Raw genomic sequence first — 26,109 nt, 5'->3', positions numbered from 1 at the left:
TCGAACGTGTTTGTTTTATTTAATTATTTAATTATCTGTTGATTGTTTGTCTTATTTTGTCTTCAGTGTGTGGGACAGCAGAACAAGTTTTTAACTGAGTCAGGGACACCAGCTCGTATGCCTACTGTTTTTCATTACTTTGGTGAATTTCTTGCTAATAACAAATAATCAAATGCAAATGAAAAATACATTTCCAGTAAGGAGACTGTCCAAAATCATTGGATTAGCATACTATCTATTTTAGGGTGACCTTCATACTAATAGATTATTGGTATTGCATTAATGTATTATTTTAATAATTTATATATAATAATTATAAGGATTATGTGTTCTGCTATATCTGCTTAGGTTATATTTGTGTTATATTAATGTGACGGTTTCATTGCTTTTTTACTCTACTCTGAGGGACAGCAGCAAACTATTTTAATGTACATTAATTAATTAAATCTACAGCTGTTTTTTTCTGTTACTCTGCTGATAAAACATGTAATTAAATTTAAATAAATATATTTTTTTTTATATCCTTTTGAGAAGTTATTTATTATGGCCGGATGTATCACGTCCAAGTTTCTCTACGGACATAAATGATAGACGTACCCCTATACTTCCTGTTTTGTTTTTCGTTAACTCCTCTGCTTGGGTCGGGTAGATATGGAAGAATTCGCGGGGCAAGGAGACAACCACAGCCTGCCCGTGAAGAAACGCGCTCTCTTCAGACACCGGTGGACCTTATAAACCAGACACAAGCAGCGGGCAGCCGTAACACCTGCTGCGGGGCTTCAGACACCCTCACTCCGCCTCTGTGTGTCGGCGACATGGCACTCAGCTCAGGCGGCTGGGCTCCTCCAGCCCCGGTCTCTGCCTCGTCCCAACAGGCTGCATGCAGCGGGCCTGCGCTGACACCTTGCTGCAGTACTGTTTTAATGTCAGTCCGGGTTTCGGTGTGCCATTCTGGGATCCGGCCCCTGTGCCTCCCCGGAACAGGCAGCGAGGCTCTGCGCCTACAGCTCAGCATGGACCCGAGCCGGGCCGGAGAGTTCCGACTGGCGCTGCGAGATACGAGCGGAAACCGCAGTGTGGTGAGAATTCACACATACGCCTGTGTTTTTAGAGAGTGTGCTATTGTTACCCGCTTAGATATGCTTGTAATGAACCACCTTAGTAAATCCCAGTTATATTTTATACCAGTAAAGGCCTGTTCACGCCATTTTATGGAGCACTACAATGCAGCTCCATAGCTTCAGATTTGGGGATAAAATCACACCAGATCTCATTTAACGCACGTGTTTATAAAGACATACAGCTGCAACACCACCCAAGACTGTCCTCGAAGTGTTATATTGATATACTGTATGATCTAGTTACCAATAGTGTAGTTAAGACATTTTTTCTAGTTTCACTTTCATTTTCCTTCTTCCCATAACCACACAACACATTCAGTTTTCTTTCATCAGGGGAAATCCTTACACTTTGCACTGTTAAACAGATGCAGTAAGACTTTCCTGATCTTAATAACAATACAGGTTGGAATTTTCTACCAGTTTTCAGCCTTGTATTTGTTATAAGCAGCATGACGAGGTTATAATGCATGTACTATTACACCTGTCACTCTGTGTCATGTTGAAGGTCTCTATTCATCGCTTCAAATGATCTTCTTGATAATTCAAGCATCGAGGGGCATATTGTTCCCAGAAACTCTCATCATTCTCCTTACCAGATAATTATGAGACTATGAAACCTGAAAAGGTTAAACTGTTAAATTGTGGATCTTTCAATAAAGTTTCAGCTGTGGCTTCATTGTCACATTTGGGGCGGTGAGTAGAGCTTTTTTATATGATGATGATGAAGATGATGGTGTTCATAAAGTTTAATTTAAAAGTGCAATTAGTTGATCCTTTGCCCCCACCTAAGATAACGCTTATGTCACACAAGGCTTAACATTTGTTTGAAGCAACAAAGGTAAATAGACTGTGGTAAATATTCTGCATTCACATAGTGCTTTTTAACTTAATAAAGATACAATGATTTACTCTTCTTTTGTATCTGACTGAGCAAGTTTGAGCAAAGTTTGACTTTGTAGAGCTGAGCCTGAAGAGCTGAGTTTGAGTTTTGTCCTGAGGCCGAAGTATCCTAACTTTTAGTTACTATATATCATCAGACCCTCTACACTTCATTAGCAGACTTCCTTTTAAAAATGTTTATGTGTCAAGCTCAATCCGAGCTAACCCCTGATAATGTCATCAGGGGTTATATTTCAAAGCCACCGAAGAGGTTTTACAACTGTCTTTGCACTTTGAGTGGTAGTCTAGTCCTCCTTGTGACACGTAAACTAATCCTCATCTGTAACATTGGTCCCCCCTTTTAAAAAGGATCGATTTGATTATCAAAATTGTCATATTTTCTGTAAATAAACCAAAATTAATTAGTTAAATTGTGTCTGCACTGCATGTTGTGTTGGTTTAATATTGTCGAGCTGCTGTCTTGGTTATAACATCTGGATTCTTCTTTGTATTCTTTACAATTAGTTTATTTTTGAACACGTACTGTGCTTGTTGAACAATGTCTTTACGAGGCAAATGTACTCTTAAGTTGCTAAAACGACAAGTCAATTACTTAATTGACAGAAAGTTAATCAAGCAACACCTTTTATAATAGACTTTAGTTTGTCAGCAGAAATTCCAAACGGTTGCATTTTCTCAGATGGGATGATTTGTTGCTTGTCATATCTGGTCGTACATTTGTTATGTTTGGAGTTTTGGACTGTTGGTCTAATAAAACAAGCAATTTACATACTGTAGATGTTTTATAGATAAAACGATCACTTGAGAAAATAATCGGCCGATTAATCGATAGTGAAAATAATGTAAATTGCAGCCCTACTCTATTGCTAAACCAGATATATTGTTTTCTCTTTACACTGTTAATGTCACCCATCGTTTGTTTGTTTTGATCATGTACTTCTTCAGGTTACATATGTTGAGATGATCTTTGTGCTGAGACACGTTTCAGGACAAGGACGAGTTCTTCTTCTCTTTCAGTATTAGGGGCGATTGCTGTCATGGCTACATCAGATCATGTGTGAAGTTGAACTTAATTTGAACTCTTGCCTATCTCACAAAACTTTACTCTGAAATCTGTCCTCTTGACAAGTTCACTGTTTACCGTTATCCTAAAAAAAAATCTGACGGGCTCAGTTTCGGCTTTTCATCTTGATGAAATCTCGAGTCGGACAGATCCCCCCTGGGCAATTGAGATGCTTTTTGATTTGCATACTTTCACTTTGATCGCAGCTTCTTTTAGTTTGTCAGCCTGAGCTGGCAGACTGTTCATACACAGTCACATCAGAGTATAAATACACTCTCTGGCAGGAGGAAAATCCCTCTTTGCTTTTTTTTTTTTCTACCCACAAGAGGCTACAATGCCCTAATGATGCTGCAGTGAATGTTAGAGGGCAGATTAAGTGTAATCTCGGCTGCTTTCTGCCGTATTACAAGGGATTATTTCCTTTTCTCATGTTAATACTCTTGCAAAGTGTATTGCCGTTTGCACCCATATTTTGTTCCATGTTTATGACAATGGATGAATAATGAAGAAAAGGTTGTCACGTCGTCAGCAATGTGTGTCTATGCAAATCCCCAAAGACTGCCTTTAACGCTGTAGAGTTAAAACAAGTTCATGAACAGAAAACTAATCTGCAACTCATTTTGATTATAGATGCATTGTTTTGAAAAATGGCCAAAACATTTGCTAGTTCCAGCTATCAAATGTGAAGATTTGCTAGTAAACTGAATATCTTTTGGGTTTTGGACTGTCGGTCTGACAAAACAATCAATTTTAAAACGCCACCTTGGGCTCTGAGACATTTAATGGGCATTTGTCAAAGACTAAACCATAATCAAATAATTGAGAAAATAATTAGCAGTTTAATCATTGAAGTCCTACAATGCCTACTGGACTAGAAATACAACTTTTGGAATTATTTACTTTTAAATAACTTTTTGTTTTGTTTGTTTTTGTAAAAAGTTTGTTTTCTTCTTTTTTTTCTCTCAGTTCATCGCAGAGTTCGATCTGCGGTCGGTGCAGTACGAGGTCAAATGCCCTCGCAGCCATGAGATGCGCCTCGTTGCTCCGCCCCACGACTGCATCCGCTTCAACTTCCGCTGCGACCGCGAAGCCGAGGAGTGGGCCACCGTGGTGATGTCATCGCTAAGAGAAGCACATAGAGGTCCGTTTGACAACTACTTTGTTTATTCCTCAACCTACTTTGTCCATACATAAATATAACAACTTTAAAACTGAGATTTAGATTATACTGTATCTGTTTATAGATTAGATCAATTATTGATAAACGGCATTACACTGATGATGACTGTTACTTAAACTTAACTACACGTTTATATGTAGATTTTCAACCAACGAAGCCAAATCCATTTGTGCGTTTTCATTTTGATGCGAATGTGCTTCAGCTAGATGTCCGAGTTACATTATGTCTGTTGCATTTCATCTGTATTGTGACTAAAAACTAGCAAACGACTAGAAACAGGAGCCGCCTGGTGATCGAGATGTTTACCGTGTCCCCACATCGATCCCAGGACCTTTTATTTATTGTACCCGTCTCTCTCAAGGTTCCTTATCTAACATGCTATTTGCTATCCAATGAAGAAATGCCAAAAAAGGAATACATCAAGACATTTGTGAAAAAGTATAAAAAGACACCACCAAAGTGGTGTCCTCGAATATAAAATAAAGAGAACAGATGCATTGTACCTTTTTAGCTCTTTAGGCTTTTAATCACTGTCCATTAAATATCTTTGCTTTGCAGGTGGACAGCGTTAAGTGTGTTTATTAAGAGGAGGTAAAGTCTCCTTTGGCAAGAATCTTTCAGAGACATTAGGATATATATGGAAGTATTAATACACATAAGGAAGTGATACCTTGTGTCTGTAAGCTGAATACAACTGAGACATAAAACAGTAAAAAGAACAGGGTTTTTAAAATCCACACTGATATGGGTTGATAATGGTGTGTGTTGATAACCGCATGTTTTAAGCACTTTTATAACACAGTTTTCAATTCTCTCCTCTGACAGTTGCAAATATTAGAACATGCGAGTCAGATGGCAGACACAACGACACAGCAGAAGCTGCGGAGCAGTGGAGCCCGGCCTCGCTGCCGCTCACTGGTGTGTATCTCTGTTTACAGCTGGGTGTTCAGAGCGTGCTCTAAAAATGTCACTTTTGGATGCTACCTACCTTTTTCTTTTTTCTTTTTCAGAGGAGCTATGTTTGGAGCTCGTCAGGGCGATTGAAGCAGGTGACACCCAAGCCGCTTCCCAGCACGCGTCCGCTCTGGCTCGGCAAAAAGCAGTGCTGACGATTCAGCTGTCTGAAAAGAACTACGCCGAGGGAGAGATCAGGTGAGAGAGAAACTGCGGAGGGCTGAGGATTTATTGCTTCCGCTCTGTGTGTGTTTTTGCAACTTATAGTGCCGTATCTGTGTTGCAGTTTATCCGTGGTAGTGGAGGACGTTTCGTCATCCTGTTGTGTCAATGTGAAAGTCTTTCCGTACATGACCGTGGCTGCACTCAAGCAACAGGTTCGATAATTTAGACCAATAAAAAAAAAAAGAAACGGTATCAAGTGTTTCTTCACTAACGGACACCACTCTCGCTCTTCAGGTGTTCCTCGAGTACGGTTTCCACCCTCGCGTGCAGCGATGGGTTATTGGTCAGTGCTTGTGCACCGAGCCGAGGTCGCTGGCCTCCTACGGGGTGCAGAAGGACGGCGATACGGCGTACCTCTACCTGATCTCCGCCCGACAAGCCCGCATCACCCGCCAGCTGTTCCAGCAGGACCTGGAGAGCGCCCTCCTCGCTCCACCTCTCCCACCAGGCAACGGCCCCACCTCCCAAGTCTGGAGGGGTTACAGCACCCTGCCCTCGAGGCTACCCCACAGCAACCAGGGTAACTTCAACAAGCGTACCCTTTCTGTCACAGAAAGTATTACAACAGTGATACGTTCCTCATTATTTTGGACTCCACGTTGGAGTTAAAGTTATACATACGAGGTTAAAGGGGCTGAATTACAGCTTTAAGGGTGTTTGAGGGTGTTGACATCCATATTGGGTGATCAGTAGAACTCATAGTCCCCCAAACAATACTGCAGGAGGGCCAGAGCAGCAAAGTAAGAGTTTTTAACACAAAGATCTTTGTAGTATTGTTTGAAACTTCCTTTCTACATAATCTGATGTTTACCTTGTAGTCATTGTTTGATTTCAAATCCCATGTGAAAAGCCAACAAACAAACAAAAAGTCACCGTCTAAATATTTTCTGACTCTGTTGTAAATACTACATACTACAAGTTCAGCTCTATAAACGTGTTTCTCTGTTTGTGTGAACGTCAGCGAGCACCGGTGGAGCCAGCGACAGACCAAGTGATATCAAAGATGTTCTCGACATTGAGAACCTGCAGCTGAACGATCACACCAGCAAAGCCAGTAAAACACAGGTATGTTAGTAATCGCAATAAGAGTAAATGTAAAAATGGTTTGATTTTAGTGGAAATGAAAGTTTAGCTCGTGTGTAACTTGGGAAGAAATCATGGCTGCCTTTTGTTAGGATATCTGTGTGAATTTTAATAGTATGCTGACACAAATAAGATAGGATATGCAAAATGCATCTATGAGCCTGTATGACTTTAGCTAAATGTTCTGAAAAATGATTCCTTCCTAAATCTGTTTTCAAATCCCCTCCTCTCAGCAGACAGAGTGGGCGTGTCCCTCATGCACTTTCATCAACAAGCCGTCGCGTCCGGGCTGCGAAATCTGTGCCACAGACAGACCTGACGCACACATCCAGCAGGTACTGCATCATATCTGGACATCAATATTCTTCTTTTTGTTTTGTTTTTTTACTACTCTTCGTAACCTTTTTCCCCCCCAGTGACAGTCGCCTCTTGTTTGTGTGTCATATTGTCTCACTAAGGAGAAAGGAAGGAGAGAGGATCGCGGAGAGCCCGGTTTAAGCAGCAGCAGCAGCAGCTGACTGCACATCGTCGCCGTCAGGTCGCCATGTCTCACTCACTTACACACACACACTCATGAGTGCGGATGCTCAACAACACAATACTCACTTAAAGACTGTCAAGTGCACTGAGAGTCGTCTGACAGCTGGAGCGATTGAAGCACTGTAGCATGACACGGAGCTGCTCCGGTCGAGGCTCGGACTACAAACTGCAGACGGAGAGCGTCAGCTTTGACCAGTTATCTCGGCATGACCATGACATACATCTGAATTTTTGGCCTGACCTCTTTGTTATTTATTTTACAGTGTGTGTGCGTGTGTGTGTGTGTGTGTGAGTGTGTGATGCAGACAACACAGACGGCCTAATATTTATTTTAGGTGAGAGAGACGTGATGGACGTTTTGTTGCATTTGATCGCAGCTGAAGTTGAGGGAATGTCATACTTTCAGTTTCTGCCAACTGTGAAGCGAGAGAAAAGGTGAAGCCTTGTGCCGTAACCCTGGTGTGTTTGTGAGAGCGGTGTCTGCCAAAAAACATAATGTGTGGTGGGTTTAAAAAGAAGAAAGAGGAAAAAACAAAACAAAAGCCATGGCTGAGAAGGTGTGCTGCGTTTACAGGGTTGTCAAGTGCTTTTATTTTTTTATAACATTGTACTAAGTGTTTTATTTTTAACCAGATGCATTGAGTAATTGATGCACACTTTATCAGTTGTTCTACTTTTACTCAATTCCCTGTGAGCTGTGACAGCAATGGAATGATCTGTTTTCAGTACATAATACTGTAAAAACTTGCATTACCCGAATAAACATAATGGAAATTAAACTAATTTTCCGTTTGTATATTGATCTTTCTTCTGAGATGATTGATGTATGTAGTAATTGATTGTTTGTACACTAGGTTTTAAAGAGATAGTTCAGGTGGCTTAGCTTGTAGCGAGGTACTGTAGCTCATACATTACAAATACATTAACACCAAACCTAAACTAGTTCAATGTTCAATAACAGAAACGGACCAGATCATGTTCTGGGGGAACTAGTCCATCGGCTTTCCTTCGCACACCATCGGTCCTGCTTGCTCTTGCCTGCCCTCTGTGGTAAACCTGTGTCTGTGCTGGTTGCCTGCTCGGCATTAAAAACACTACATTAGACATTTGGAAATCAGAATAGTCTAGAAACACAAATATTTCCATACTTTTTTCCCCCTGTACTCATCCAGACTTAGAATTACTAAAAATCGAATCCAATACTTTTCCGTACTGCGTAGGAACTCAGTAAATATCTAGTTATTGTCAAAACCGGTATACCACAACATCTAAGTCAAAATTCTGACTAGGAAACAGATTTTTCAAAGTTTGTTATTCAGTGTAATTAAACCCAAAATGATGTCAGTATTTGAACTCTAATCTTACTCCGTCTTGATCAGATTAAAAACGGTATTATGCTTGAAACATAGGTCACTTTGTCAGTCTTTTAATTTGGCATTTATAAATATGACATAAACATGTTTTCAAAAAAAGTTGTCAAAACAAATATAAAAATATAAGCTGCTGCAGTGACGGCTTGCTCAACCAGGTAGTTTCATCCATTGCAACATCCGTCTCCTGTTCTTTGACATGTTGGTACTGTTGTCTTTGATCTATTACCGTCCTGCCTGACAAAGAGCTAAATGAGAAAACGATGTAATTTTCTTAGTGTATCACAAATAAAGAAATCCATAAAACAAATTATTTTACCGAAAGCATTTAAACCATGACATTTATAGCTACTTGTGAAAAGATCGTCCCTTCTTCCACTTGATTATGTAAGATGTTCAGTACGAAACAGTCTCTTCTGCTTAGTTTTATAAAGAAAGTCAGCTTTTTCAACTGTTTTTAAGAGTGAAAGAACAAACAAAAGGGAGTCGATGCATTCTTTCAAAGTCAACTATACACAATCCTCTTCTTTCCCAATCTCTCCAGTGGATGTAACTGTCATTCACATTTCCCCCGGTGAACACAAACCTCAGAGGGTTGTTTTCTCCCCATAAAAGCCTTCAGTAGTCCTGTATGACTTGGCATTTACTTCCAGAAGAGGATGTTCCAGAAAAGCAGCCAGCAAGGATAGACCAGCAGGGCTATGAGCGGGTAAACCAGAGAGCCGTACAGGCAGTGGTCCAGGATGCCCTGCGAGATGACTGACAGGTAAAGCATCCACCCATCGAGGAAGCTGATGGGCATTTCCTGCAGCTCTTGGAAGAAGAAGACAGAAAAGAGGAGCGTGCAGGCTGGGCTGAGGATGACCAGGACGAAGGCTGACAGAGCCCTAAGGGGAGAAGGGGAGGAGAGAAAGGGTTTTACTTCAATTGGACAAACATCAGGCAGCACAGAGCGACAAAGTGTCTGTGCAGGTGTATTACTTTGGTGCGTGGGGTGTGACGAAAGCAGCCACAGGCACCAGGGTGAGAGCCAGGATGAAGCCCAGGGAGAAGTTGATGAGGGCGGTGCAACCCAGCAGCACAGCCAGGTACAGCACAGCCACCATCTTCAGCACCTTCCAGCCCTGCTCCGTCCCCCCACCTGACAGGAGCCTACAACAAACAGAATCTGCATCACAGCGCTCGGAGAATTGTACAAGTTTCAAACAAAACCGCCTCAACTCGTTTTGGTCATTTTGGTCTCGGCTAACTTTATGGTTATTTGCAGCTTGTGACATGATGTTCAGGAATACTTTTTAAAGCCTGGAGTTATCACCTTTTATAAACCTGTGGAAAAATGGTATATTACACTCTATTGGATCACATGTCCTCTGTCTTTTAGACTCATACAATGCAGCATTAAAAAGGTACATTAAAAGAAAGAAATGTGTGGCAGGTGTAAGTAGCTACCTGTGAGTGTTATGAGGCAAAGCCAGGCCTGCTGTGTAAACAGCAATAGCCGTCAGGACCACAGCCTCGGTCTCAGAAACCGGGAAGTGTTCCACAGCCATCTCCTGAAAACGGATCGGCAGGGTATACAGAGCCACTCCAGTCAGATGGCTGATCACCAGAGGAGTCAGCACTGACAGCACTCCTGGACTGGACATCTGAGAGGAAGCAGATTTGATTTAATAGAGTCAAGATAAGGAAGTGTTATTTCAGACCCGTTTGGTGTAATGCGTGTCTAACCTGCTCAGGGTCAACGAAGCCATCTTCTGTTCTTGGTGGAGGAGACGCAAGTTGAACCCACAGATCCAAGGCCTGTATCATAGTCAAGGGCAAATCTGACAATCAATCGCATGTTAATAGCACCGTCGGATTCTTTTAGATAAAATTAAACAGAGTGAAATAATTGTGAAAGGATACACGAAGCAGCAGGATGACGGCGAGGAGGCCGAAGGCTGGCATGTAGTAACCAATGGAGACAAAGTGAGAGAGGGACGGCATGAGGTAGAAGAAGTAGGACTGGTGAAGGCGCTCGAGTAGGTTATTCAGCTTACGATACATTCCTTCCATGAGCCTATCGATAAAGAAACAAAACAAGTAATTAAGTCGCAGCTCATGAAGGTGAGTTCTACATACAAACTGCAATACAAACACTTTGTTCTGACCTGCCAATGGTGGTGATGTCAGTCTTGTACTGACGGAAACTGTTGATGCCCTTGATGGTGGCAGCCTCGATGTGGTATCGCAGGAAAAGGCCGTGATCCCCCCAGGGTCGCCCACTGGCCTGCTTCATCACCATGAGCATCATGGTCTGAACTGCGTGGCTGTAGCCGGACACACTGTCCCAGTCATTCCTCTGCAGCTGTAGAAACATCCACAGGGAGGAAAGCACAATAAAACCCTGGGTTATCGAACCATTCTGCTCACCAGACACAGAAAATGTTTCTACTGCATCTCATCACAAGCCTTCACCTTGCCCTGGGTGGTGCAAAGGACTCCGATCTTCTGACAGAAGGCATAGAAGAGGTTGGCTAAATCCAGGTTGGGGAGCTGGCCGTTGAGGCCTTCCAGTACCAGGTCCAAACTGGTGATGACATCACTGCTGAGCTCCAGGGACAGAGCGGCCTGGATCGAACCACCGCGGCCTTGAAGTGGAGACCAGTCCATACCTGGATGCACCATAACAGAAGAAAACGTCAACTGAGGTAGTAGACAACAAAGTAGTTATTGTGACAGGCCTATTTGGTGTGTTTTGTAACTGGGTGAAAGTTGGTGATTACCTGTAGTGTTGGTGTGGTGGTAGCCCTCCAGCCAGGCCTGCATACCAATCAGATCATGTTCATTCACGAGAAAGATGATGTCCTTGGCCCAGTAAACCTGATCTATTGAGGAACACGGCAGTTATTATACCAGGAAATGAATGTCATTTAAATAGTGGAGAGGGCCGTGGGTTCTGTACTCACTTCGGAAGTACTGTGCCAAGCCAAGCAGCAGCCCCACTGCCTGGTTGTTGTTATCGCCCGGGATGCAGGAGGCACTCAGCACCAAGGCTTCAGTCCGCGGAGCTCTCGGGGCCCGAAGGATCCCATATACATTTGTGCCTTTTACCATCTGAGAGGAAGCGTGAGATAAAGAAGAACCATGGTATATGCATAGAAATAAATGACGGCAGAAATGTATCTTTTATACTTCAATCACAAACTTACATATCTTTCTTTGTTTTCATCAGGGAAGGGCAGCGTGCGAGAGAACCTCTGGGTAAACACCTCCAGCCCTTGAGACTGCATGGTCTTCACCAGCCAGTCCACCGGCATCCCACTGCAGAGAAGACCCACATGTTCAGAGTACTACTGTGTAGATAGTGTGACGGCACAACTGGACTTTATTGATTTGGAAGAAATATCTAATTGTGTTTATTGTTGACTGATATTGCAATAGGATTCATCAGTGCTCTTGAAAACCAGTCATCATATCCAAATCAGTCTCATAACGTAAGCCTTTTTTTTGTGTTTTCCAGCTTTGCGTTTCTTACCCTGCTTTCTTCTTATGAGCTGAAAACTCTCTGCCCGTAGCCAGTGCCCTCTCCCCCGCTGGAAAGCGCTCCTCCACCATGGTAGACCCCATGGCATTCTCTGACATGTATGTCCGTAGAGTGAACGGCTCAAATGCTAACCCCATGAACCAGGCCACACCCGCCATGTAGCAGACCACACTAAGATGGATGGAATTAAAAAAACAGAAATTATATAAGTAAGATGTAGCATTTCATTTTCGAGTAGGGTCCTATAGACACGAATACAACATCATAAAACCAACCCAGAAAAAAAAACAGCATAACATACATTGCAAATACACAGAAACCCACCCACAGCCCCAGCTGTTGTACAAGAAAAATAATGACAATGACCTGGATAATAAATCAATTACATCAACAAAAAGAGCAATTGAAGCAGTTTGTCTTCAGTTTATTTGCACATTGAGTATTGTAATGAAGTACATTTTCATTGCTTTTGACAGGTGCATTTGAGATTTCATTTAGACACGTTCATCTTTCAGTAACTAAAGACTCACCAGATTGGGGCATTGAGGCGGGTGAGCAGGCTAATCAAAGCCCGTCTCCTGTTTGGGTCAGACAGCAGTCCCATGTTGTTGTCCGTTGTAACGTAAAATCTGGAGACACTGGATCCTGAAGGCAACACACGCACTGTAACGCTACATATCAACTACACACTTGAAATACTTGATGACAAATCAATTTTGTCAAGGCAGACAACCGAAAAATTGGATGTCATAAGTTTTATTAATATCTGTCGACCCAATATTCACATGCAACATATTTACATACAGCTCGAGCTGAGAAATACATTTCCTTCCACTCATTGTCATAGCATCAATTGACAGCTGTGGTTAGCTTGCTGCTAGCTAGGCTGCAGGTTTCGCGAGATGGTAAAATGTTTTAAACTGTTGTCCTCTACGATGGTTATTATTATTCAAAGCTACGTGGTAAAAAAAAACTTTAATATCTCATCATAATATGTATGAATTATTACCTATTTCCAGTGTACAACCGGTCACATCCACCTGCAGAGGTGGGGCTTGTTCACAGCAACCGCTGCTAAATGTTTTCAATTTCCTTGTTCCTGCGGAAACATTACTGCAGCGGACTGACTTCCGGTAAAGAAATAGGGACTGAAATAGAAATATATATTTTTAAATAACAAACTATAATGTGTTTTGGATACATACCAGTTACATGTCAACTCAGCATTTTCAAACTTAGTTGTACAAGTTATGTATGTATCTGTTTTATAACTTATCAATGCATATGCAGCCTCTTAATTATTAACTCCATATATTTTGTTATAGTTGTAGGTTTTTTTTTCCATGGCACCTACTGTTATGTTTGATTTAAGGTTAAGGATTATACCTTTAAATACTTTATCAAAACTAAATTCAAACGTGAAAAGTTCACTACGGTTGCAACCACTCACAAATGAACAAGTAACACACAAATGATCCAGGGTTAACATATTTATTGATAGCGTCACCACACATATACTGTACAAAAGTATAACTGTCATGAATACATAAAAAAACATTCACTCCAAGATCCTCCCATCACACCTCTCCATTCAGTCCAATAACACTTTCCAGATTGCAACTAAAACCAGTCTAGATGTTGACCCCTCCTTCCAGCATCACTCTCCGGAGAGCACAGAAACTTCTTGGAGATGTTGTCGCACAACCTCATCCAGCACCTTGCTAACACCTTTACAAGCTGTCATGGCGGCTTCGATCAGAGACTCTAAGTGATCCTGATGTAGTCTGGCGTCCATCTGCAGCAGGGCGATCTGTCCACCCCGTGGCAGCAGCGCTAAGGCCAGAGAGCTCACTCCTCCACTTTCCTCTGCATGGCAAAGGTCAGTGAGGGGCGTCTCATCCACAAACCCGACGGTGCAGGCACACACGTAGTCCCTCATGGGGATGCCGGCGTCAATCACCGCCAGAGTGGCAGCATTCACACACACGCTGTAGTTACCGCCGTCTGACTGCAGAATCTGTTTGGAAAGTAAAGTTTTCAGGTTTCAGTACAAAAACATAAATTTCTGCTTTCAGTATTTTTCTCCAAGATAGTGATCCCAACACATCAAATCCACCTTCATTGTTTAACATTAACCTTGACATAGATGTCTATTTGAGAGCGTGGGTAGAGCTGGGTCATCACAGCAGCTTCAAAAGTCTGCTTGAGATGGAGGCTCATCTCAGTGGACTTGCGGTCCCCGTGTGGTCTCCTCTTCCTCTCCGCTGTGCTGAAGGTGGCCATGCTGTACTGACAGTTGATAACAGCTCGATCATGACGAATCCGGCTGCGTAAACCTCGTACCTATGGGTGACAAACACATAATTTCTTCTTGCCTCCCCTTTCAACGTATCAAACAAGACTTTATGAACTGGTTGTTAATTCAATATTTTTTTCAATTATCAGCTTTATGCGAATCGTAGTTTATATCATGTTAGAATAAAATAAAAAATCTGTTGCCCACAAAAAAAAGATTTAAAGCAAATTCAAATTACAAACTGGAACAAAGTACATTGGATTAAATATCAATGTGAGCATTTAACATTTTTCCTACACCATATAGTGATATACACTCGGAGGCTACATTATTAGCTACACCTGTAAAATGCAATCCAAAACTGTTCAGTCATAAATTCTACCTCAACAAAGATAATAATATTCAAGATGACAGTCAGACTTATAACTTATTTTGTATTTGTATTTGATTTTTTTAATTCAAGGTTGTAATTTGCAGTGGTGTTGAACTGGATTAATTAATATTGATTGATTTTAATCATATTTGAACATTTCAATGTAGTCCAGTTTTACACCAACACTAACTACCTCATTGATAAAAAAAACAAAAAACATTGTTGAATTAACACCTCTCGGAAAGTTTTTATAAACTTTTATAAACTTTGCAGAGCGAGACTATGTAGATGTAAAGTGGCCAGGGAGTGCCTGTTTTTATTAAACTTGTGATTTTAACTTTAATCATATCGTCCAGCCCTGGATATCATGTATATACATTATTCAGTATTATACATTGGGCTGGTGGTAAGATAAATGAAGCAGTCAGACAGGCATTATTTGGGCTTTGGTAAGTTATGATGAAGTGTTCATGTTGAAAACATACTGTCCAAGACAACAACAATAAAATGCTTGAAATTTAATTTTCTTTTGGACACGTGCTAATAACAAACTTGCTTCTTCTAACACATGTAACGTTACAGTATATTAACCCAATTCTGGCGGATGAAGACTGTCTTGCTTTACCGCTATTATAAATGCTTGCTGTTAATGTTGGCTAACCCTAACCCACCAGTCCATCCATTGCTACTTACTTCATGTGGACCGTAAACCACAGCCAGAGCTTTAGTGTTTCCCTGCTCTAAATACGCCGAACCGTCCGCCTGAGCGAACACACCCATCCGGGCCTGAACCTTCCGCAGCTCAGAGGCTTTTCTTCCATCTAAACGGTAACCCTGGTCCGACAGCAGCTCCAGACCCGCCATGTTTCCGCAAACTTCGAAACGCAACGCCCCACGTGTCTGCCGCTGTACTACATTACCCATAGACCAACTCACTGGAAAGACTACGGCAAAACAAAAGGCCCAAAAAGTTGTGATTGTTATATATGCAGTCTGTGATTATGAATGCAGTTTTATCATTCAGTATAATACATATTTTGATATACATTTCAACTAATGTTCTTATCTATACTATTTTTGCATTTTTACACACTATTATTATTACACTGCTGCTTACACTAAACTTCTCAAGTGACCTGCTCAAGGACCACTGGATATATCCAAATGGGACAAACGTACAGCTGTAATAACAATAACGTTTTGCTTTGTCGGGATGTTTCCTCCTCATGTGATGGATATATGCACTGTGATGTGACTTTATTGTGAATTGTGTAATTGAAAAGTTGGTAATTGTCTCAAATGTAAATGCTTGTTTTTTCTGGGGACCCCTGGAAATCCCTGGACCACACATTAAGATCCACTACCCTGCAACAAAGAAAATGTAAACCATGTGTCCTTGTTACATTTACCAACTACTCTGGACTACTATGTGGTTCAATTCAGACCTAGGGATACAATTACTAAGTGTGTGAGTCAGAATGGTGCTACAGTCAGTCTCACAATGCATGGAGATTAACACAACAGCAACACTTTTAAAAATAAAATTTATTAGCATCTCTAATGTGTATAAATAAAAACATATATGAAACAATGTATATACGTATGATGTAATGAGTTTAACAATAACAGGGTTACATGTGATACAAAGGAGCAGTCTTTATTTTAGCCAGTGTATTGTGAGGAAAACTGTACCTTGAAATCAAGCCTTCAAATATGCATACCTATAAGTTGCAAATCTACATTCTTTGATAAGAATGAAACAAAGAAATATGTAGGGGGTGGTAACAGGGAGAATATGGTAAATATGCAGTTTTGCGTTCCTGTTTCTTAAGATTTTAAAACATCTTTGATTCAATACTTTACAAATTCTATACTTTTTTTTAGGTTTCACTGATAATGTCGAGGCACAAAGCCCCAACACTGTTCACACCGACCTTCTCAACTCAACATTACACTCAATAAAAACCTGAAAAGATTTTTATTTCACTCTTTTCCGTTTACTGAAGTCACACTGTTCCACAGACTCATAACAAAGGGTCTTTATAAGCAGACCTGAAATCTAGGGACAATATGACTAATAATGTTAGACACAGCGACAAAATAATAGTTAGATACCAAATGACAAATTTTACATGTAATTAACAGATCCAAGAGGATCAGACAAACAAAAATTTGCAGTCGACTAATGTAACAAGGTTTCTCATGTTTTGCGATGGCTTGCTGTGCCTGGGTCAGAATACCAAGAAGACAGTGACTGGAGACTTTTGTGTGGGGGGGGGGGATTTGGCTCTCTAGGCAAAAAGCAAAGAAAGGAACGGACCTCTCTTCTTGTGTCACCCAATGTTTTCTATTTGGTCATGCTTTCAACACTTAATGTGTTCAAATGTCTTACAAAACTGACGGATATGCACATAGGATGAATGCTACCTCTGAGAGCTGGCCAGAATCTTACAATAGCCAATGTGATGTGGACTTGTAACAGACCATAAAATATATACCGCTAACGACTAGATGGAATAGCCTACAACCCAAGTGTGTGTCAAACTGTGTATTATTGGCCATTGTCTCAGTTTTTCCTCATAAATTGAAAAATATCACATTTTAAAAGGGGATAACGACATCCAAGACTAACTGCTTCAAAGTAAAAAACAAACAAAAAAACAGTGGGTAGGTACAAAAGAAAAGTAAAAGAAAAAGGTGGTGAGTCTGCTTTAATGCGCAGGTGTACGTGACAGTGAGAGGTTATCGGCACCCAAGGATCATGGCGACCTCATTCAGCCTTATGGAATGACGGGACTATGTAGTAGATCTGAAAAAATGATGGTCTCTGCTCCATCCCAAGTCTTTAGAAGAGTGCAAAGATCCCCTTATTTCCCTGATATATCCATGTTATCGCACTCCTAAAACTCTGCAAACTCCTTTCCGCATTTTTCCGTTAAAGAAACGCGGACTTCCTCCTCCTCGTAGTCGTCGAAGTTGCTGGTGTCCCCGGGGCCTCTGCACTTTGGTATGAATGGAGCTTCCACCTGAACAAGAACAAGAGTAATACATATTTTAAGAGCCAGGAACAGAGGAAGGAGACAGACTGTCCGACAGAGAAATTGTCAAAAGAAATGAAGAAACTTACCTTACAGCAAGTTACCTTAGGGTGTCAAGCTGAATGCACCATGTTAAAATACACTGAATCGAAGCTTAAAGGAGTCCTTAAACAAAGCTCTTGTGAGATGCTTTGTGTGAGACTATGTCCCCCGCACCATACAGCCGCCAGGATTGGGGGCTATGTTAGTAGAAGTAGTAGCTCAGTCAGTATGGAGTGTGCGCTGGTACTTTGAGAGCTACCAGTTTGCCTCCTGGGCACTGTCGACGTGCCCTTGAGCAAGGCGCCAGACCCCCGGGCGCTGTATAGTAGCTATCCACTGCTCCTAATACTAGGATGGGTTAAATGCATGTCTAAATGTTACTATGCACGCTGTGTACATGTGTGCGACCATTAAAAGAGGATTCAAAAGTATCCATTACTGCTCCTGCAAAGGTGTCAGTCCACCTCCCTCAACTCTGTATTTACTAAACATGGGTGTCAGAGAAAAGACAATGAAGGTGGAAAGATACAGAGAGATATGGCTTTAGATGGGATTCAAAACATACAGGGATGTGTTTGTGTGCAGGCCAAGCCACCTGGATACAGAACAATGTTTTTGAAACTAGGATTAACTCCAAGTGTGCCATCATTAACCCTTAAATGTCATTTCATGGAGAGATTTTTTGCTAAATGTTGCACAGTACCTTCTGTAAAGCATGGGGGCAACACTACATCAGGGGGAAAACTTCAATCGTCAGCCAATGTAGTTTATAAAGAAGGTGATTGTAAAATGATATGGTTAAACAGAATCCACAGATCAATGTGATTCAAGCCTGAGCTAAATATCTACTTTGATTAATCGAAGAACTCCATTATGATTGTCATCCTGCAAAATGCCATGAAGCTCACAGCCAGCAGCGGAGCTGGGTCGTTTCCAAGTGGAAAAAAACAAAAACACTCGATGGTCGAAACGTCCTCGGATAACTTTACAGAAACAAAATAGTATAAAATAAAACTGTTGGAGCATTATAGCTGGGAAAAATCTATATCTACAAATCAATATTTAATTAACTTGTTTTTTTTGTAGGGGTAACAGTGTTTGGTCTCACTACTAAGGTTTCTTGCCTTTCGCTCGTAGATTGCGATCCAGTCTGTTGTGGCAAACCACTTGTGGCCCTTGATGTCGTTGACTCCGTTCTTCAGGTTGCCGTAACGTTTGGTGAGATCCACCTGCAGCAGGTTTCTCAACAGGTCCTTCAAGTCGGAGCTGAAGTGGGACGGGAATCGTACCTAGAAAGAAGAAGAAATACTTTTTTTTAAATAATTTCTTTCTACCAGTAGAAGTTAAGAGATGCACCGATCGACCATCCATCGGTCGAAACTGGACCGTTGTCAGCTTATCGGCCGTGAGCGGTGACCGACAGATTGGTCTCATTGATCAGTTTTCAGGAGGCACAATCCAAATGAAAGGGCTTCATTTAGAAATATACAAAACCAAAACACCGGCTTACCTTTCCAGACACGATCTTCTCATAGATCTGAATAGGCTGATCGGCAAAGAATGGAGGGTAGCCAGCTGCCATTTCATAGATGAGCACTCCGAGGGCCCACCAGTCCACGGCTTTGTTGTAGCCCTGTAAAGAGTCGGGACAGATACCGCTGTAACTTCATTGTTAAGACATCTTTTATAGTTGAGCTTCCAAATGCACTCCCAACTGGCTAAAGCCAGTTTACTATGATGTACAGTATAAAAAACACAAACTTGCAAGTGACATTTCTACCTAAATGTCTTAATACGACCCCTGCACTAGAAGGAAATATCCACCCTTCCATGGTATGTGGTATAATATATGTAGGGTACATTGGTCTGTTCTAATTTACTTTTTCTCAACCTGACTCATTTGCTTTGGCGAGTGTTTTTCTATTTCTTTCTACGATCCAGCTGTAGGTTTTATTTGCCAGTAGAGAGGGCTGTTGAAATAGTGTGCAGTGAGTCTTTCCAGTCGGTAAAATGTGGGATTTGTAACCCTGACACAATGTGTCATTTTGCTGCATTATATTGACGGTTGTCTGACAGTGCAGAGAAAATTGGTGTCGCTTTTGATTTTGTCCTGTATGATTGTTCAGAAGGCATATAAGCAAGTCTGGAGAAAAGCCCGACTTTTAATAAGACACTTGAATTAGTGTGAAATCTCTTCTGCTTTAAAACTCCTTTGTAGCTGTGCCAGAAAATCTCAACATTACTAAACCTCATCTGGGAAAACAATTACACCACCAAACAACAAACCTGTTCTCAAAAATGCAATATGTTGAAAAAGGTGGAGTCTTTGTTTTGAGTACAGAGAAAGAAAAGTGAACATTTGTGCATTGAAAATGTCTGATACAACCATTCATACTTTGCTGAGAATGATTTCTGGCGCCAGGTACTCTGGTGTCCCACACAACGTCCAGGTCCTGCCTTTTACCCGCTTGGCAAATCCAAAGTCTGTCACCTTTAAGGAGCACATATACAATACATGGGTAGTGTGTCGACTTATAAGACAGAGCAGCGTTACGTATTCATTAGTTGTTGTTCTAGCTCACCTGGATGTAGCCGTGGTGGTCAATGAGAAGGTTCTCAGGTTTAAGATCTCTGTATATGAGATCTAGTGAATGGAGGTACTCAAATGTCAGCACTATCTGGGCGGCATAAAACCGTGCATGTGGTTCACTGTAGAGGAGGAAGAGGAAAGAAGCGTGGTCACTTCTTGGTAGCAATCTCAACAACTAATCAATGTATGTTACGACACGCAGCAGAACATAAAAAGATGAAATCAATAGTGAGACTCTGTGTACTTATATGTAGTTAGTTGATGACAAGTACAGAATAAAACTCACCTGAACCTTCCAATCCGTCTTAGGTGTGAGAACATCTCTCCTCCTGGAACATACTCCATCACCATGTACAAATTGGAGTTGTCCTAAGAAAAGTAAAAAGAAACTTTCTCTAAAACTGAACAGAAAAATTTCAGTTACTAAATAAATAAAATAAAATAAATAAAAATCGCACTTTACCTTAAACGCATACTCAAGTCTGACGAGAAAGGGGAAGCTCACAGCCTGTAATATCCTCTTCTCGTTTAGCGTGTGTTCTATTTGCTTGAGTTTCACCACCTGACAAAAAAAACAGAAGAGATAAGATGAACTTATCGGGCAAATCTGACTTACACTAGCAACAGAGATAGCAGGCACTGAGAGGAAATTCAGTTTTTAGTTCGATATGTATCTTACTTGTGTCCCCTAGTAACCAACAAGAACAAGTTTTCATGTAACTTTAGGGAGATAAGACGGAATGTGTATTAAGCGTTGTCGCATGTGTCAACACTATTATCTATTTGGAAATGTTCCATGAGGCTCGACACATGCGTCCACTGACCTTCTGCTTGTCCAGTATTTTCATGGCAAAGTATTGCTCTGTTCCGATGTGTTTCACCAGCATGACTCTTCCAAATGAGCCAGTACCCAGAGTCTTTAATCTTTCAAAGTCATCTAGGCACGTTGTGCTCTGTGGAAACAACAGCGTGTTAGCCTCTTACATGGCCGCAGCTACCAAACATATCAAATTAAAGTTTTCACCATTCTTACCTGTGGTGGGCATTCCCATTTCCGTAAGAAATCTTCTTTGGCTTTGGCTAGAAACTCTTTTACTACAAAATAAAAGTGCACAGAGAGATAGAGTTAGCATGAAGCTCTTATCTGGTGAAACACAGAGGATTATTGGTATCAAAACACATTTGGGTTTTTAGAATAAACTGGCAAAAAGACCAAATGCTATTGTAATAGAAGGAAGACATATGTGGACAATGTAAATCAAACTGTAAGTCAATGGAGAAGAACATGGGCAAAGTCAACTCTCATCTGGATATACATTTGATGGAACACTACAAACACTTTGCTCTAAAGATAAGACAAAACACAAACACAAAACAACGACATCCAAGACAGGCAGACTAGTGATGCATGCCAAGACGCTCAGTATAGTTGTTTCTGTTATTTAGTAGCCTTATTCAAAAATAAAGGGAGGGGGGGAAACACAACACTTACAGGGGAAGTTTTTCTGAGCATCTTGTGCATCACTTAATACAGTTTGGGAAAAGGCTATTAAACACAGCATAAGAAATGGTAAGCAAAGACAAACCAATGTATGGAAAATCCAGATTGAGAGAATGTGGATAACAAAAACACTGACTTATTATTAAAGCACACAATTAAAGCAAGCACAACTAGCAAGTAGTCAAAATGAGACCAATGTCATTCTGCCATTCTGGTCATCTTTTGGAGGAATGAGCATACCAAAAGTCTCTATTGATCACCAAGGTTTTGCAGGAACAATCACCCACATGGATGGGATGATACGGAAGAGAAGACAGAGAGAAAGATAGAGTTCATGTACATAAAAACAAGTATAACACATCAACAAACATGAAGCATATGTAGTGAGTAAAAGCGATAGGAATGAAAACAGAGTTGACATTCATCTGAGGAATTTAAACACAGACTGACAGTCTCCTGTGGTATTTCAAGAACAGGTGTACCAAAATGCCATGTAGCAGAAATTCAGTCATGCATATTAGGTCGGATTGACATGATAACACTGTATACTAGAGAACAAAACATTCACAAACCTAGATTTAAACTTCTCTGAATCTTATAATGACGGGATTTATTCCTCGCCTGAATCTGACGACTTCTCTCCCGATAATAGCTTTGAAATGTTAAAGACTGCTTTGACAAAAATAAGGCTAAAACAATAACTAGTCGACAGAAAAGTAACTATTTTGATTTTTCAAGCAAAAACGCCAAACATTTCCTAGTTTCAACTTCTCGATTGTTAGGATCTGCTGCTTCAAATCATTTTCGTTATTGATTAACCTGACTCTAATCGTATTGATTATTCGCTTGTCTATGAAACGTCAGAATGCCTATCACTATTTTCCAGAACTCAAGATAATGATGTCCTTGGCACCCTGGTAGGTTGAAAAAAAAGAAAGAAGAAAAAGATGTTGACGTCCAACCAACCGACAGCAATGCTAAAATCCAGACAAGCATAACATGGCTCAGCTATGTCGGCCTGTTCTGTTACACAACAGAGTGAAACACAATACAATGGGCACAGTGAAATAAAATAGGTGTCATGACAGCAGCTGTTTAATCTCCCTGTGCAAGTGTGACTGCCTTGGCGCTGTTCCAAACTGCTAATGGCAGCTATATACAGTAAACACAGGTACCCTGGTGTATATATACAGCTCTGTAGGTACCCGGGTCGTCTTGTCAGAGCGAGTACATGCTAGTCAAATCTGCAGCTCAGGGTCAGCTTAAACAGGTTTAACAGTTAGCCCAAGTGCAGGATCCAGGGATCATAGTTACACTCAAAAGAAATGCTTGGCAGTATGGGAACTATTGCTGATCTGATCATCTCTGAGTGGCTCTGGTTGGCACTGTTGACCGTGCCTGCCTGGTCTTTCTCAACAGTTCAATAAATCTCAGAGGAAGGTATTTCACTGCATCATAAAGTGACGCTACTTTAAACAAACTCAGCGTGTAACTGAACACAGACAGTCCTCTGCATGTTTTTAAGATTATAAAAATTAATGAAAGTAGTTGACAATTTCAGTGCGTAAGTGACTGATTTCATGCAATCAATTCTGCAAAAAACAATACACACCCACAGCTTTTATGTTTACAGCCAGGTATAGGGAAGCATTTGTGATTTATCACACAGGAGGGTAAATGATGGCCAGCTGCACACATCAAAGTATATCAGCACAAAGTAACACTGGCGTAGGCCTAGTTACGTCAAACCTCTCAAAGCTTGTAATACCCCTTATCCTCTGACGAAGGTCTGATGACAATCTGCTCCAGTCAATGACGAGCTGAATGTGAGAAGTGAGCCTTGATGGACCTCTACCACAGCAAGATTAGAGAAGGGGCTCTAAATAAACACAATCCAAGTGTTTTTGACTGCGTGTGCGTGCATATGCTGGGAAGACACTAGTAGGTCCCAGTTTTATGAATGGAAAGAGGGCATTTGTCATTTCTTCACCATATTTGGTCAGAGTTCTGTACAGAGGGAAAGGTTTGTTTATGTAGCCAAGAATAAAATATGGCACAGAAGACCGAGGCAGAAACAGTCCCACACTGCCTTCAAGTGAAATGTATTGGCTATTTATAACAATAACTCATGGGTTTGTGGTTTATTGCTGCAGATTTAACATCATCAGTGCACAGTTTCTGTCTGACACAGCTAGCTGTGCTGACCAAGGCTGCAGTTAAACATACAGTAAGACCACCATCCTTATAGTTATTAAAAAAAACGTTAAGGAGGAGATGATGGGGTGACACTACCCTGGAGACGTTTAGTCATTATTTAAGTATTTATTTATGCAACAATTCACGCCACGGCTAACTGTGTATGTGTACAGGCCTGAACAGCTCCCACCATCAAGAGGCAATGAAATGACAGGGGCCTTCTGAGGGCTAATCCCCCCTCATAGCTAAAGTTAGCAGGCTAGCTGACCATCAAGCTTGATCCTTCTTGTGCTCCAGTTGGCATGCAAACAGCCATTTAACGCGTGAAATCAATAAGGGGAATTTATCGATAAGCATTGCTTTCACGGCTCTGTAACAGGCTATAATGGGCTGTTAGCACTGTCAGTGCTCCCCCTTCTTCCCCACCCCCTTGCAGCCAAGAAAAAACACAACATCCACGGGGTCTTCGTGCTACTAGCTAACTTAGCTAGGCCTTTTTTTTTTTTACTAATTCTACGTGCAAAAATCACACAAACAATTCCCTGCATGGTCATTTATCGACAACTAAAAGGGCGAGTGTTTGCAGCGCTGGTGGGATAACAGTGCGGGTGATAACGGACGGACGGCCCTCCCTTGCTTTAACGTTACTGTGAGAGTGTTATAACAGGATAGCTAACGTTACATACTTTGAGGAGGTTTGATAAGTGTCAAATGTAACATAAAACACAGTTTAGGGCAAACAGGAGCTCGGACTTACCGCTCTCTAGCTCGTTGCCCTTCTTGGCGGTGGCAGCGTTCCCCATGGTGTGGAAGACACGGCGGTCGCTCCGACTGAGAGGAGATGGCGGTGGCTAGCTAACCTTCCTACAGCTGGTATTCCCGAGCTCCCTAAAAAAAATAGGTACAAACCCGAACCGATATAAATGTTTAGTCGGTTCAAACGTAAGGAAATACAGTCAAGTATCCCTTCCAGCGACCCCCCTCACTCTCCCTCTGTCTGTCCCTCTCCTTCTTCCCTGTGAAAGATTTCCGCTCGTGCTAGTTCAGTAATGTCTGTGGCTGACATGAAGCTAGCGGTCACTTCTGTCTCGGACTCAGCTGCTGCAGCTGCTCCCCCCCCTACCCTCAACACTCAGCTGCATTCACGGTATGCTGAGAGGAGTCGGGTTGGCCAGAGATGTCTGTGTCAAGATACCAAACTTGTCTTGCTTCCGCCGTTTTGGAGCATGATGATTGCATGCAAAGATATGGGATGACATTTGAGGCTAAATATAATTTAGGCGCGCAGAAATGCGTCTTCTTTGTTTGTATTTAGTTACTAATCCAGATGTTAATGGATACAACTGCATCTTCAGGAGTGTTTATAAGACTACAATAACCTGTGGCCAGTAGTCTATGCAGTGTTGGATGTAGATTTTTAAAGTACAATTAATAATATAACCACATTGTAATAATACCAGCGATGGGGTGTAACTAAGTATATTTACTGAAGTATTGTGCACATATTAGGTACTTGAGAGCTTTAGTAACTAAATATTTTTCAGACTATATATGAGGACTTTATAATAAAAAAAAAGATAATGCATCATGCTGTGTACGTACAATAAAATAATAGTACAATAATACAAGAGTAACACACAAAACAGTTGTAATTTCTACTTTTACTTTAGATACTTTAAGTAGCCTACATTTAGCTGATAACACTTATGTACTTGTACATAAGTAATATCTGTGGGACTGAATGCTTCTTCCACCACTGAAAAATACTCTGTTGCAAGTAAAGGTCTTGCATTCAAAATCTTGTATCAAAGTATTAGCATCAAAATGTAATTTAATAATAATAATAATTAATAAAGTAATAATTTAATTTAAGTTCCAAATGCAAAATGGCCCATTTCAGAATCATATATATTATATAATTGGATTATAATTAGTGATTCATGTGTTCATCACTTTAATGTTGCAATTGCCAAAGGTGAAGCTAATTTTAAATACTTTATATGCTACTGTGTAGCTTAGCCCATAATAAATGCCTACATCATCATTTATTTGTTGATTTATTATATCCTGTATTAAGTATAAAGTAAGATCACACGATAATGCTTGAGTAA

General features: G+C 41.0%; 4 protein-coding genes across 6 annotated transcripts; 1 reads left to right on the top strand and 3 right to left on the bottom strand.

The window, feature by feature from the left end:
- The first annotated feature begins 573 nt into the window (after positions 1 to 573).
- sharpin (SHANK-associated RH domain interacting protein) lies at positions 574 to 7,849 on the top strand. 2 transcript variants are annotated; one of them, XM_029452963.1, is made up of 9 exons: positions 574 to 1,079; positions 4,051 to 4,225; positions 5,090 to 5,182; positions 5,275 to 5,416; positions 5,505 to 5,595; positions 5,678 to 5,963; positions 6,405 to 6,508; positions 6,763 to 6,861; positions 6,985 to 7,849. In XM_029452963.1, the coding sequence occupies exons 1-9, from the start codon at positions 585 to 587 to the stop codon at positions 7,042 to 7,044; spliced, it is 1,545 nt and encodes a 514-aa protein (XP_029308823.1). In that variant the 5' UTR covers positions 574 to 584; the 3' UTR covers positions 7,045 to 7,849. The 2 variants fall into 2 exon arrangements, with proteins under 2 accessions (XP_029308823.1, XP_029308822.1); XM_029452962.1 differs by having other exon boundaries at positions 576 to 1,079; positions 6,760 to 6,861.
- Positions 7,850 to 8,476: 627 nt separating this feature from the next.
- On the bottom strand, positions 8,477 to 13,070 carry gpaa1 (glycosylphosphatidylinositol anchor attachment 1). The gene is made up of 13 exons (XM_029452961.1): positions 12,972 to 13,070; positions 12,493 to 12,607; positions 11,954 to 12,133; positions 11,628 to 11,739; positions 11,385 to 11,532; positions 11,202 to 11,303; positions 10,894 to 11,090; positions 10,587 to 10,783; positions 10,342 to 10,495; positions 10,165 to 10,236; positions 9,886 to 10,082; positions 9,418 to 9,588; positions 8,477 to 9,323 (listed from the first exon to the last, which is right to left on the bottom strand). Exons 2-13 carry the CDS (start codon positions 12,564 to 12,566, stop codon positions 9,080 to 9,082), a joined length of 1,848 nt encoding a protein of 615 aa, XP_029308821.1. The 5' UTR covers positions 12,567 to 12,607; positions 12,972 to 13,070; the 3' UTR covers positions 8,477 to 9,079.
- A 367-nt stretch (positions 13,071 to 13,437) lies between these two features.
- exosc4 (exosome component 4) lies at positions 13,438 to 15,801 on the bottom strand. The gene is made up of 3 exons (XM_029453103.1): positions 15,325 to 15,801; positions 14,099 to 14,305; positions 13,438 to 13,979 (listed from the first exon to the last, which is right to left on the bottom strand). Exons 1-3 carry the CDS (start codon positions 15,553 to 15,555, stop codon positions 13,620 to 13,622), a joined length of 798 nt encoding a protein of 265 aa, XP_029308963.1. The 5' UTR covers positions 15,556 to 15,801; the 3' UTR covers positions 13,438 to 13,619.
- Positions 15,802 to 16,158: 357 nt separating this feature from the next.
- Positions 16,159 to 25,150, bottom strand: prkacbb (protein kinase, cAMP-dependent, catalytic, beta b). 2 transcript variants are annotated; one of them, XM_029453101.1, is made up of 11 exons: positions 24,756 to 25,150; positions 22,043 to 22,051; positions 21,335 to 21,396; positions 21,126 to 21,254; positions 20,765 to 20,863; positions 20,588 to 20,670; positions 20,294 to 20,420; positions 20,107 to 20,202; positions 19,222 to 19,344; positions 18,836 to 19,000; positions 16,159 to 17,657 (listed from the first exon to the last, which is right to left on the bottom strand). In XM_029453101.1, exons 1-11 carry the CDS (start codon positions 24,799 to 24,801, stop codon positions 17,532 to 17,534), a joined length of 1,065 nt encoding a protein of 354 aa, XP_029308961.1. In that variant the 5' UTR covers positions 24,802 to 25,150; the 3' UTR covers positions 16,159 to 17,531. The 2 variants fall into 2 exon arrangements, with proteins under 2 accessions (XP_029308961.1, XP_029308962.1); XM_029453102.1 differs by lacking the exon at positions 22,043 to 22,051 and having other exon boundaries at positions 24,756 to 25,149.
- Between the last annotated feature and the right edge of the window lie 959 nt (positions 25,151 to 26,109).

This window comes from Cottoperca gobio, chromosome 17, assembly GCF_900634415.1.
Source record: "Cottoperca gobio chromosome 17, fCotGob3.1, whole genome shotgun sequence".
In the NCBI taxonomy this organism is placed as follows: Eukaryota; Metazoa; Chordata; class Actinopteri; order Perciformes; family Bovichtidae; genus Cottoperca; species Cottoperca gobio.
This window is presented reverse-complemented; position numbering and strand designations above follow the sequence as displayed.

Coding starts and splice junctions, on each gene's coding strand:
- exosc4 (XM_029453103.1), bottom strand. CDS start 15,555: ATGGGTAATGTAGTACAGCGGCAGACACGTGGGGCGTTGCGTTTCGAA. Junction 14,306..15,324: donor TGGTTTACGGTCCACATGAA/GTAAGTAGCAAT, acceptor TGTCACCCATAG/GTACGAGGTTTACGCAGCCG. Junction 13,980..14,098: donor AAATAGACATCTATGTCAAG/GTTAATGTTAAA, acceptor CTTTCCAAACAG/ATTCTGCAGTCAGACGGCGG.
- gpaa1 (XM_029452961.1), bottom strand. CDS start 12,566: ATGGGACTGCTGTCTGACCCAAACAGGAGACGGGCTTTGATTAGCCTG. Junction 10,784..10,893: donor TTTGCACCACCCAGGGCAAG/GTGAAGGCTTGT, acceptor ATGTTTCTACAG/CTGCAGAGGAATGACTGGGA. Junction 10,237..10,341: donor CCGTCATCCTGCTGCTTCGT/GTATCCTTTCAC, acceptor ACTATGATACAG/GCCTTGGATCTGTGGGTTCA.
- prkacbb (XM_029453101.1), bottom strand. CDS start 24,801: ATGGGGAACGCTGCCACCGCCAAGAAGGGCAACGAGCTAGAGAGCG. Junction 20,421..20,587: donor AGACGGATTGGAAGGTTCAG/GTGAGTTTTATT, acceptor CCTCCTCTACAG/TGAACCACATGCACGGTTTT. Junction 17,658..18,835: donor TCGCAATCTACGAGCGAAAG/GCAAGAAACCTT, acceptor GTTCTTGTTCAG/GTGGAAGCTCCATTCATACC.
- sharpin (XM_029452962.1), top strand. CDS start 585: ATGATAGACGTACCCCTATACTTCCTGTTTTGTTTTTCGTTAACTCCT. Junction 5,183..5,274: donor GGCCTCGCTGCCGCTCACTG/GTGTGTATCTCT, acceptor TTTCTTTTTCAG/AGGAGCTATGTTTGGAGCTC. Junction 5,417..5,504: donor TACGCCGAGGGAGAGATCAG/GTGAGAGAGAAA, acceptor TCTGTGTTGCAG/TTTATCCGTGGTAGTGGAGG.